We start from the raw sequence: 13,587 nt of genomic DNA, 5'->3' as shown, positions 1-13,587 counted from the left end.
CTAGAAATACTACAAGTGGAAAAATGCCCATTTTATGGCAGGGCTAAAAATGGCCTTAGCGCGCAGGAAAGACCTCCGTAAGGGTGTACTAAAGGCCATTTCTTGCTGCAGCTTAGTAAAAGGGCTGTGTAATGATGCTTTTAAAGCACTTGTACTTGCTCATTTTCAAGGTAGGAGAAGGTAGGTTGTTTCCCTTTCAGGCTAAAATTGTGCAAGCACATTGGTGAGATTTTTGCACGTTACCTCCCCTCCCCCCCCATACCTACTGTTGCCCGATTATTAAATTGGGTCATCAAATAGTTTAGCATAGTTCAGCATTTACCTGTATGAGAAGAAAAACTGCAGTTCTTCTGGGGATTCTGGCTTAATTTCCCATGTACATTTTAGATTGGAAATGTTATACACAATACATGATAAGTTGTGAACGGGCCCTGTAAAGCAGAAAACAGCCATGTTAGTTTTTGTCTGTTAGCACAGTTCTCATACAATAAACTGTGCTATCGTGATGGTAATGTAACATTCAGGGAGTAGTGCCTCAATTGCATGCAAATCTAACTCCTGAATATTCATTGTGGATATCCTGAAAACCCGTTGGGACCAGGGGTGTAGCCAGACTTCCATGGGAGGGGGGTCCAGAGCCTGAGGGGAGGGGGCACATTTTAGCCCTCCCCCCCGCCGCCGCCCCCCCACATCTTTGCCGCCCCCCTCCCGCCACGAACCCTCCCCCGCCGCCGCCTACCTTCACTTTTGCTGGCGGGGGACCCCACTCCCCGCCAGCCGATGTCCTCTCCGCCTTGCTCCTGCTCCTGTTGCATGCATTGCTGACGTCCTGCACGTTGTACGTGCAGGACGTCAGCAATGCATGCAACAGCAGGAGCAGGATGGAGAGGACGTCGGCTGGCAGGGAGTGGGGTCCCCCGCCAGCAAAAGTGAAGGTAGGCAGCGGCGGCGGCGGCGGGTTCGCCGGGAGGGGGGTCCAGGCTGCAATCTACGGGGGCCCAGGCCCCCTCAGGCCCCACGTAGCTACGTCACTGGTTGGGACTAGGTGTGCCCCGAGGACTGGGTTGGGAATGACTGGCTTAGAGGGAACACTGGTCCTAACCTGTCTGAATAGCTATCCAGGGTCCAGCACTGATTATCAGCGGTTCTCAGCTAACTTCCGGTGGCCACTGATGACTCGGATATTCAGCGCTGACAATTAACTGCAATAATTGTTTGATAACATCTATTAATTCCTAGTGAATGGCTTGTTAGTGAATTAATTTGCGCACCCATCTTCGATCTGCATGCAAGTTTTGGCGCACCATATATAGAATCCGGGGGTAAGTGCGCGGTAATGTTTTATGTATTTTTTGAGGGAGTGTGTTAGAGATGGAGAGTGGGTGTTCCTGCACCAACCAGCTAGTGAATCTACGTTATCCTAAAAATATTTGCATATATATATTCTTCCTCTATACGATTCCCTAACATGCTGTTCCACATGAACCTTATTCTACCATAACATCACTGTGAAACTGTTTATACCGGAATTGGCAAATGCCTTTACGGTACTATGTCAGCCACATTGAGCCTGCAAATAGGTGGGAAAATGTGGGATACAAATGCAACAAACAAATAAACAAATATACAAAGCAGCAGGTATAAATGTGTGCAGGTATTTTCAATGGGATAATTTTCAAAGGTGAAGTAAGTAAGTAAATTCCCAGTGAAAATTGGTGTAACTTACGTGTCTCTTGTCTGCTTAGCAGTGGCATAGCTAGGAATGGAAGGGCCCTAGGCAGAAAAATTAAGATGGGACCCTGTAGACACCATCTCTCCTAAGTAGTGTGGACTAAGGAGAGGGGGAGGAGAACCCTTCAGAGCTCCAGTAAGCAAAACTTATAAAAAACACAGTCCACACCTATATAGGAAACCTGTCAAGGACTCAAATAGCAACGACCTTATCTATAAAAGACAGCTCCCAAGATATCACCTCAGTAAATCCCTCCACTGCAAAACACTATGCACAAACATGGGTAAAATCACACTCAGAATCTTATGCCTGGAATAGACTTCCTGAGTCATTACGTCAAGCTCCATCCCTGGCCGCCTTCAAATCTGGGCTAAAGGCCTACCTGTTTGATGCTGCTTTTAATTCCTAACTTGTCACCTGCTCATACTTTATCTTGTCTTCCTTTCTTCAATAGTCCCTTTTCCCTATGTGTCCTATCTGTCTGTCCCAGTGGCGTAGCCAAGGGTGGGCTTGGGTGGGCCCAGGCCCACCCACTTTGGGTTCAGGCCCACCCAGTAGCAACATACCTATGATGTGGCTGGCAGGGATCCCCAAGCCCCACCAGCCGAAAACTCCCAACAACTGTACCTCCTGCATACCTTGTAAGTAGCAGATCTTTGCCTGCAGTGAGCAGGGACATACATACTGCTCGCACCGGCCCCACAGCCTTCCCTCTGATGTATTTCTGCCTAGGCAGAAACAGGAAGCTGCATCAGAGAGAAGGGTGTGGGGCCAACATGAGCAGTGCGTATTAGTTGCTGCTCGCTGCTGGTGAAAATCTGCTATTTAAAAGGTATGCGGGGAGGGGGGGATGTTTGAGAAACCATATGGCATGCAGATGAGAGAGGGAGAGACCAAATCACCTGTGGGACGGGGCGAGGTTCTTCTGCCCACCCATCTTGGGCCCAGGCCCACCCAAAATTGGGTGTCTGGCTACGCCCCTGGTCTGTCCTACCCTTATCTCTTATTTGTCCTGTCTGTCTGTCCTGATTTAGATTGTAAGCTCTTTTGGGCAGGGACTGTCTTTTCTTCATGTTCAATTGTGAAGCGCTGCGTACGACTGGTAGCGATGTAGAAATGATTTGTAGTAGTAGTAGTAGTAGTAATCTTAGCAGTACTACCACAGCAGGAATCAAAGAGCAGGCAACCTTATCTGTGAAAAGGCAGCACTGTAAATATTACACTAATATACCATCTAATGTGAAACCAGAACAAACGGAACTGCTACAGTTCTCTACCCAGAAACCGCATGCTAGCAGAATAACGCATCGTGGTCACACATGCAAGACATAGACAAACTCTCAATAAATATGAAAGAAGGGACCACAGAATAGAGATACGAAAGCAAAAAACTGAACTGGAAACTTGTACAGCAATACTAGAGAAGTAGAAACTGAAATTCAAGACACTAGATGCATACTTCCCAAATCTGTTTCCATAGAAACAAATTCAGAAGAGGAAGTGCCTTAGGGATCGCCATTGTTTCCTCTATCTATCTATCTATCTATCTATCTATCTATCTATCTATCTATCTATCTATCTATCAACTTTTTTTATTTTTTTTTTTTTTATTATTTATTTATAGTTTTAATCAAATTAAACAAATTATTAAATTTGAACAGGTAATACAGATAAGAAAAAAGTTTTTTTTTAAGCAAAGCATAATTTTCTCCCTAAAAGGGGAGCAAATTTAAGAAAAAAGGAAAATTCTTAAATCTTCTTTAGACCACAATAAGTGGGGGGGGGGGGGGGGGGGGGGGGGGGGGGGGAGGGTCATAAACCAAAATTTCCAGGTAATTAAATAACAAAATATGCATAGCATGTAACCTAACTCACTTATTTTTACATTATCTTCAAGTGGATTAACGGCTAGCCAATTTCTTTGCACTTATAAATGCCTTCAACTGTTCTAGTTGGTGAAAAATATACTTTAAACCCAAATACTTTACAGCGCATTTACAGGAGTAATTAAGGTAAAAGGAGGCCCCTATAGATACAACCTCTGTTCTCAATGATAAGAACAATTTTCTCCTTTCTTGGGTTTGTTTGGTTATATCGGGGTATATCCATACTTTCTTGCCCCTGAACAATGCCTGCATTTTTTAAAAATATAAACGTAGCACAGCATCCAAGTCTTGCTGAAATATAAACGACACTATTAATGTTGATCTTTCAGAGTTCACGTTTAGTGTTGTCTCTAATATCTCAGTAATGTTTAAAGAGTCCTCTTGATTTTCCCTTGGATTGGCCGGAAGAGAAGTTATAGATGGTTTCTTATGAGGAATATAGTATACTTTATTAAGTGGTGGAATGGATTCCGAGGAAAAAACTTAATACTTCCATCAAATATAGTCTAAAGGCATCAGTGGGATTAATCCCCAATTCTTTCGGGAAGTTCAAGAGTCTCAAGTTTAGTCTCCGATTGAAATTTTCAACTTGTTCTAATCTACGTAATGTAGATGAATTGTCTTTTATTAATGATACAGAGACTTCATTTAGTTTAATAACATCTTGCTTTAGACCATCCAATTGCTCCTTAGTTTCTTGCTGCGCTATAGTAGTATCAACTTTTTGCGGTCATTTTTCTTCTGCTTTTGGGGCTAAATTCTTTTCATATGCTGATGACGTGTTCTTGCTGATACCTGTTCATGAACTTACCACAGTTGCCTCTATCGCAAATTTTGTCTTGTATCAGGAAGTTAGAAATGTTATGTTCCTTACATGGTTTTAAACTCAATAAGGATAAAACCAAGTTGCACTGGTTATATCGAATGGGCGAGAATACAGTCAGATCTAACACTCCATGATGGTTCTATATTAAATGTTGATAGAGTGTCAAAGATATTGGGTGTATATCTAGATACGTCATTATCTTTAAAGCCTCATATTGATACATTTGCAAAATCTATTTTTTAAGCTGTATTGTTTAAGAAAAATTATCTCTTGCTTTGAGATGAACCACTTTTTGATTCTGATTCAATTAGTGATCCTTTCTAAATTAGATTAATGTAATGGCCTTTATCGTCTTCTTTCAGTCGACTGCTAGACTCAATTACTGCAAAACACTGTAGCTAAGATGATTATGGGGCAGAAGAGATCGAATCACGTTATACCTACATTGATCAAATTTCATTGGCTGACCATTAAAGCCCATATTTTTAAGCTTGCATGTTGGGTATATAAGATGTTCTTCAGTATATGTCCAGAATATTTATTTTCATTTCCTTTATCTCCTACTTCATCACGTGTCATAGACGCATGCCTTCTTTATTTTCCATCATTTGTATAAGATTTAAGAAATCCTTATCGATGTCATTTCCGTATCAGGCAGTTTCTACATGGTATCTACTCCCAGTTGACCTTAGCTTTCTTATTATTTTGAAAACAATTGAAAGCTTATCTGTTCTTTTAGTGCTAACAATTTTTTCTGGTATCTGTTTCTTTTCATCATTGTGTAATAGTTAATACTTGGGTTATCCGTTTTGAACCTATGTGGGAGTTGGTGGACTCCAAGCACCGTTATCATTACCATATAAGAAAATGAGCCAGGGAGATATTCAGCATGTAGACCAGACTCTTGGTCAAATGACCTATATTAATGAAACTGCAATTATTTTTCAAAACTCATGTTCAAAATGCCCTCATTGATCAATGGCTTATAGAGTACCGCATTCCCTTCTACAGAGCCAGTACAACACGTACAAGTTGTGGGTGAGCTTGTGCTAAGAAACGGATTATTCCTCCATGATTGAGGGTTGGTTTGGTTTTGAACCACTTCCTAAATATTCCAATTAATAAATTCAGAATAAAATACTGAGCATTTTATTTTTCCATTCAGTTTGGACCCAGTGTGTATTTTCCTGTCTTTGAAAGGTCTCCTGTCTATTTAACAATTCTTCTCTCTCCATGTCCACAGTCCATCTTCCCTATGTGTCCCTTATCTGACTTGTCCAGCATCTCCTCTCTGCATCCCTGTCCCTAGTAGTGCTATAGAAATAGTAAGTAGTAGTAGTAGTATCGTACTCAGCAACTCTCCTCTGTATTCTTCTCTGTATTCTGTCCCTATCCCTTTTCCAGTGAAAAGCATCTCTTCTCTGTGTCTGTCCTTCCCTGTATCCAGCTTCTCCTTCCCTTCCTCCCCCTCCCCCCACCCTGGGGCCAGCATCTCTCTCTCTTTTTCTCTCCTGTCACCACTACCCTACCTCCTGTGATTAGGTATCACTACCTCTCCCTTGTTAACATGGCAGTATGGTCATTTCCATGAATTAACGGCATGGCCACTAACACGAAATGCAGTTAGGCACAACTCTGGAGGAGTGGTTAACTATTTCATGTTATCTGTCACGTTAACAGTTAACAGGCATTAGCAACATCTTCATTAACTGCAAGGCACACTCCCTGCCTCCCCCTGACCCTCTAATATACATTTCCACATTAGAGGGCTAATTTTATAATAGGCCCCTAGGTTAATAGGGGAGAAGGTGCTTATTTTATAAAGCGTATAGTTTCAAGTTTTATTAGACTTGATATACTGTCCAATCAAACATCCTTCTCGGCTATTTACAATATTACAATTCACACCAGAAATATAAAAAGAAATACATTAAAAAAAAAGGAAAGGAAGGAAATACATTAGATTGCCGCCACCCGGGCCCACCAACCAACTGGCAGCTAGGCAGTAAGTCTTGTATGGGATTCCTCTAAACGAAATGGACAAAGGAAGTTCATTCCAGAGTGCGGGGCCTGTTTCGCTGAAGATTTGTGAACGTATGAAATCAAAGCAAATGTTGGGAAAGGAGGGTATGATGAGTAAATTTGAATGAGTAGAGCATAGGGTTCTAGTTGGAGTGTAAGGGATTAGTAACAGAGCGTATAGGGGAGTGTCACAGGTATGGATTTTGTGGACTAACAAGAGTAACTTAAAAGATGTTCTGTGAGTAATGGGTAGCCAGTGTTCTTTACGAAGACGAGGCGTATACTTCTTTGATCCAATAATCAGTTTCACCACCAAATTTTGTACAACCTGAAGACATCTGATATCTTTTGTTCAGATGCCCTGTAGTATGGAATTGCAGTAGTCAAGTCATGTTGTAACAAAGGATGTGAAGAGCTGGCATATCAAATGACTACTTCTTGGAGCAACTGGTCCAGGAACTGAAAAGAGGGGGAGCTGCTTTAAATCTAGTCCTTAGTGGAATGCTGGGCATAGTACAAGAGGTAATAGTGTTGGATCCGCTGGGAAACAGTGACAAAGGAAATCTATTGTAGAAGCATTTAATTTTCGAAAGGGCAACTATGATAAAATGAGGAAAATGGTTAAAAAGAAGCTAAAAGGATTGGCTGAAAAGGTTAGAACTCTAAATCAGGTATGGACGTTGTTTAAAAATAGTATCTTGGAAGCCCAGACCAGATGCATCCCACATATTTACAAAGGTGGAATGAAGAGCAAATGACAGCTAGCATGGTTAAAAGTGAAGTGAAAGAGGCTATTAGATCCAAAAGTACATCCTTCAAACAATGGAAAAAGGACCCAAATGAAGAAAATATGAACCAACATAAGCACTGGCAAGCTAGATGCAAAGCATTGATAAAAAAAGGATAAAAGAGAATATTGAAGCGAAACTTGCTGTAGAGGAAAAAAAACCTCATAGTATCTTTTCAGGTACATCAGAAGGAGAAAGACTGTGAGGGAATCCATGGGACTGTTGGATCATAAAGGAGCAAAAGAGGCACTCAGGGAAGACAAGGCCATAGCACAGAGACTGAATGAATTCTAGACCAGTCTTTATGGAAAAAGATGTAATGAAATGAAAAAAAAATAAACAAACATACAGAAGTCTTGAAAGGAAATGGATCTGAAACAAATCCGTTGAAAACAGAGCACAATGGCGCAACATGATCCAAAAATACAAATATTAAAAAACTTTTCGGGCTAGTAAATGGTCTGCTACACACACAGGATCTGACAGTGGACAACAAATAACATCCCTTGGCCCAAGAACCTTCAAATACTTTGAACAGAAAATCTCCAGCATCAAAAACAGTCTCCCTACCCCCACGAACAGCATAGAAGACTACCTGGATATAACACGTAAAATGATTGACCCCTCTCCAGCAGACAGAACATGGACAACCTTCACACCTCCCTCCATCGACTTGGTCAAAAATCTTGTTAAAAAAATATGCCAAATCACAATGCCCACTTGAAACCTGTCCAAATTTCCTGCTAAAAAACGGTCCTGATACATTCATACACTGCCTAATGAAACACATCACCTCCATGTTTAACAAGGGCCAATTCCCAAAGGAAAAAGGAGGAATCATCCTAACCCTTATACCAACAAAACCCCAAAATCACGAGGGATGCTATAACCAATTACAGACCTGTAGCTTCCATCCTTCTACTCACCAAGGTAATGGAAGGCATAGCCGCTAAACAACTCATGGAATACATGACACACTTCTTCATACTTCACAGCTGTCAATCAGGATTCTGCCTAAACCACAGTAAAGAAACCGTACTAACATCACTGATGTCAGATCTAAGAAAAGTGACTAACATGGGCTGTAGGGTCATAATCCTCCAATTCGACATGTCATCGGCTTTTGACCTGGTAGACCATGAGCTGCTATTAAACATGGCTATTCTTATGTTCTAAGTGTCAGACGGAGTAGATCTGTTTTAGAGTATATTAGCAGCATTTAATGGTATTAGAAATGTTTGGTTGAAAGCTCATGGCATCATCTAGAATAGTGGCTAAGATTTTTGTGGATGAAGTGAAGGTACTGGAGTCCCCGCTAAGGTAATAGAAATTATGGGGATAGGGCATAATTTGCGTCCTATAATAAGTCCTCTTGTTATGCCAGGATTCAGTTAAGTCTATTAAATTGAAGCCATTGAGCTATTTTAGTCAGGTGGGATTGAGATCATCAATTTCCTGTCTGCATAGTCATTTAACATGTGTGAAGACGGGTGACAAGAATATATTGAAGAGTGTCTGGGCAAATATGGATCCCTGTGGTATGTCACAAGGAAGAAAGTAGGAGTATGAAGAGGAGTTATTCCATCAAATAGCATTTGTTCTGTTGGAAAGATAGGATTCAAAGTAGTTGAAGACTGTGTCAGTAATGCCTATTTCCCGTTGTATACTTAAGCACCTTTTGAACTCCTTTGCCAGAAGTTCAAGGGAAGTTACATTCAGGCACATGAGGTTTTTTTTTGTCCCTGATGGGCTCACAATCTAAGTTTGCACCTGAGGGAATGGAGGGTTAAATGACTTGACCATGATCACAAGGAGCCACAGTGGGATTTGAACCCTGGCTTTCTTGATTCACAGCCCACTACTCTAACCATTAGGCTAGTCCTCCACTCTGGAATTGTTAGTGTGCCATTTAAAAAATGACACAGAAGTCAGAATTCCACACCTAGATCTAGAATCTTCTCGCCACTAGCACCAGTCTTGACATCCAGAGGTGGACAGGTTCAAATCCCACCGCTGCTCCTTGTGATTTTGGACAAGTCACTTAACCCTCCATTGCCTCAGGAACAAAATTAGATCGTGAGCCCTCCAGGGACAGGGAAATACTCAGAGTACCTGAATGTAACTCACCTTGAGCTACTACTGAAAAAGATGTGAGCAAAATCCAAACAATATGCAGAGTGATTTAACTGGGCAGGAAAGAGTCCTGACTGGTTAAATCGCTCTGCCGGTCCTACTCTCTAATATTCAGTGGCACGTAATTGTAGAAAGCTGCTTAATATCAGCACAAATGCTGCACCACTCTCTACTTTGTGCCAGGGTGGTCCAGGGGTGGAGTTGGGGGCCGTGCTAAGAAAAATAAAACTGACCTGCAGGTACCTGGTAGTTATACTCAGCCCAAGCACTCTCTGCCACATGGATTCCTCTTTTATTCTTCAGTTGGGTACATATTTTGAAATTAAAACCAAGGTGGGACTTGAGGACTATCCTTGCAAAATTTCTCTCGGTTATTTCCTGAAACAAAGAAAGCAAATTCGCATTTAATTTATTTTTTTATTACATTTGTACCCTGTGCTTTCCCACTCATGGCAGGCTCAATGCGGCTTGCATGGGGCAATGGAGAGTTAAGTGACTTGCCCAGAGTCACAAGGAGCTGCCTGTGCCTGAAGTGGGAATCGAACTCAGTTCCTCAGTTCCTCAGGACCAAAGTCCACCACCACTAGGCCACTCCTCCACTGTTGCTACTATTTGAGATTCTACATGGAATGTTGCTATTCCACTAGCAACATTCCATGTAGAAGTCACCCCTTGCAGATCACCAATGTGGCCGCGCAGGCTTCTGCTTCTGTGAGTCTGATGTCCTGCACGTACGTGCAGGATGTCAGACTCACAGAAACAGAAGCCTGCGCAGCCTTCTACATGGAATGTTGCTAGTGGAATAGCAACATTCCATGTAGAATCTCCAATAGTAGCAACATTCCATGTAGAATCTCCAATAGTATCTATTTTATTTTTATTACATTTGTACCCCGCGCTTTCCCACTCATGGCAGGCTCAATGCGGCTTACATGGGGCAATGGAGGGTTAAGTGACTTGCCCAGAGTCACAAGGAGCTGCCTGTGCCTGAAGTGGGAATCAAACTCAGTTCCTCAGTTCCCCAGGACCAAAGTCCACCACCCTAACCACTAGGCCACGCCTCCTAGTATAAACTCATAGTATAAGGTATGATGTGATACTACATATGTATACTTGATCTTGATTTGTCCTTGCCAGTTTCAGGGCACAGACCGTAGAGGTCTGCCCGGCACGGGCCTTGTACTCCAACTACTGAAGTTGTCATCGAAGCCCTCCCCCCCTCCCAGTCCACCCAAATCTGTCCTGCCACGATTAGGGCACAGACCGTAGAAGTCTGCACCCTTCTCCTCCACCGCTAACTCCAGACTCCGTTCCTTTTATCTTGCTGCACCATATGCCTGGAATAGACTTCCTGAGCCGGTAGGTCAAGCTCCATCTCTGGCCGTCTTCAAATCTAAGCTAAAAGCCCACCTTTTTGATGCTGCTTTTAACTCCTAACCCTTATTCACTTGTTCAGAACCCTTATGTTATCATCCTCACTTTAATATTTCCTTATCTCTTGTTTGTCCTGTTTGTCTGTCCTAATTAGATTGTAAGCTCTGTGGAGCAGGGACTGTCTCTTCATGTTCAAGTGTACAGCGCTGCGTACGTCTAGCAGCGCTATAGAAATGATAAGTAGTAGTAAGTCTGCACAGCCCTGGCCTTGTTTCGAGCTACTGAAGTTGTTATCGAAGCCCCACTCCAGCCCATCCAAATCTGTCCAGCAATGATCAGGGCACACACTGTAGAAGTCTGCCCAGCACTAGCTTTGCTTCCCAATTACTGGTGTTGCCATCTAGTCTCTGCTAAGCATCTTTGGTTCCATGCCTTCTACACAGGATTCCTTTGTGTTTATCCCACACATAGCTGAATTCAATTATCTTTTTCATCTCCAACACCTCCTGCAGGAGGATAGTCCAGGTATCTACCAACCTGTCTGTGAAAAAGTACTTCCTGACATTATGCCTGAGTGGAGGAGTAGCCTAGTGGTTAGTGCAGCGGACTCTGATCCTGGGGAACCGGGTTCAATTGCCACTGCAGCTCCTTGTGACTCTGGGCAAGTCACCTAACCCTCCATTGTCCCAAGTACAAATAAGTACCTGTATATAATATGTAAACCACTTTGAATAGTAACATAGTAGATGACGGCAGAAAAAGACCTGCACGGTCCATCTAGTCTGCCCAACAAGATAAACTCATATGTGCTACTTGATTTGTATCTGCCATTTTCAGGACACAGACCGTAGAAGTCTTGCCCAGAACTAGCCCCACCACCCAAACACCAGCCCCGCCTCCCACAGAAAGGTGGTATATAAGTCCCAATCCATTCCCTTCCCCTGCAATCTCAGTTCATGTCCTCTAGTTTGGAAAGGAACATTGCAAAGGATGGCTATTGGAAATGAATAACTTTGTTATGTTTGCCCAATTTCGGGTATACTTACACTGTACCATCGTTTGAGGTTCAGGTACTGATAACAAAACACATATTTTGCTGCGAAGTTCTCCATATCTTTAGTTAATTTAGAATCCCAAGTAAGAACAACATATCCACTGCCGTATTTCTTAATTGTCACATTGGGACTGCTGAGGATAACTGCAAAGAAATTGGAATGTGCATCATTTTCTGTACAAAACACGAAGGAAATAAGGGTGAATCTCCACACTGCTTTGGCTCAATCAAACTTGAAAGTACTGCAGTAATCAATTTGTTGTCAAACTATCAAATCCCTGTAAGAAAAAAAAACCCCAATAAAGAACAAAAGAAACAGAAAGTTCCAGGTGGAGGGAAAAGCTGTGACTGCCATGCGAGAAGGAGCAGGGTTTAAAATGGTTTGGACAAGTTCCTAAAAAGGTAAGTCAATAAGCCATTATTAAGATGGACTTGGGAAAATCCACTATTCTTGGCATAAGCTGCATAAAATCTGTTGTACTCTTTGGGGATCCTGCCAGCCAATGCTAGGTACATGTGACCTGGATTGGCCACTGTTGGAAACAGGATACTGGGCTCGATGGACCTTCGGTCTTGTCCAGGGGCGTAGCCAGACAACAGATTGTGGGTGGGCCTAGGTAAGAAGTGGGTGGGCACAAAATGTTCTCCCCACTACCACCCAAAAAATATCTAAGCTGGCAGGAAAACGCTTCTTTCCACCTTGGCAGTCTGCACAGGCATGCGCTGAAAACTGAGCAGGGACTGTCTTGTTTGTGTATGGTGTACAGCGCTGCGTATACCTTGTAGCCAGTGGTGTGCTGGAGCAGGCTCTCACAGGCTCGCAAGAGCCAGTTGTTAAGTTTTTAACAATTTTGGGAGCCGGTTGTTAAAGTAGGGCCCTCCATGGCTACTTTAAGAACTGGCTCCCAAAATGTGGGCTTGGGCCCCCTGCTGAATTCTCTTTCACTTTGCTGGTGGGGATACTGAGCCCTGCCAGCCAAGTAAATAGACTGCTGCTGCTCCCTGCTCCTTGTTTCCAGCTCTGAGCAGCAGGCTAGGACTTCTCCAGCATATGTGAGAAGTTTCAGCATGCTGTTCAGAGCAAGACCTTGGGAGTGGTGGCAGTCCATTTATTGGCTGCCAGCAAAGGTATGCCTAGCGTGCCCACATGAAGGGAGGGAGGAGAGAGAGGCAAGTGTTGCTCCCCCCCCGGCCACCCCTGGCTTTTCCAACTGCAGAGCTGGCTACGTCCAGAGAAAGAGCCTGTTGTTAAAAATTTACCAGCACACCCCTGCTTGTAGCACTATAGAAATGATAAGTAGTAGTACTAGTAGTAGCATGCGCAAGTTCCGGTATCATTGAGAGTAGCGTTTTTGTTACTATTAGGCAGAAGTCTTCAGCTGGCGGAGCTTGGGATCTCTACCAGCTACTGCTAAACTTGTGCTACTGTTGGGTGGGCCAACACCATTGCTACGCCATTGCTCTGTATAACTCTCCTCACACAACCCACACATCATTCCTCACCTTGAATGCACCTCATTTATCCACATTTAAGCAACACACACACACATACACACACACACCCACACCACTGTGGGAGGAAGACAGGGAGAGTACAAGGTTAGGTAAGAGAGGTAGGGGAGAGGAGAAGAGGATAAGGGGGAAGAAGAGAGGAGAGAGAGAACATGGGACAGAGAAAACCAAGAATACACACACCCCTCAAGAGAACCCTCCTCTGAGTTTCAGTGGGGAGAGAGGAGAGATGATAGAGATGTTTAAATACCTTCATGGCA

General features: G+C 43.1%; 1 protein-coding gene across 2 annotated transcripts in view; it reads right to left on the bottom strand.

Moving 5' to 3' along the window:
* Window positions 1-13,587, bottom strand: part of LOC115469449 (interleukin-5 receptor subunit alpha-like) — a 59,694-nt gene that overhangs the window by 21,416 nt on the left and 24,691 nt on the right. For both annotated transcript variants that reach the window (XM_030202119.1, XM_030202118.1), the window contains exons 3-5: window positions 11,808-11,959; window positions 9,621-9,765; window positions 323-431 (exon numbers count right to left, since the gene is read on the bottom strand). In XM_030202119.1, coding sequence (XP_030057979.1) covers window positions 323-431; window positions 9,621-9,765; window positions 11,808-11,959 — 406 coding nt within the window. The remainder of the gene's footprint in view (window positions 1-322; window positions 432-9,620; window positions 9,766-11,807; window positions 11,960-13,587) is intronic.

The sequence above is a fragment of the Microcaecilia unicolor genome, chromosome 4, assembly GCF_901765095.1.
Source record: "Microcaecilia unicolor chromosome 4, aMicUni1.1, whole genome shotgun sequence".
NCBI classification, from domain to species: Eukaryota; Metazoa; Chordata; class Amphibia; order Gymnophiona; family Siphonopidae; genus Microcaecilia; species Microcaecilia unicolor.
This window is presented reverse-complemented; position numbering and strand designations above follow the sequence as displayed.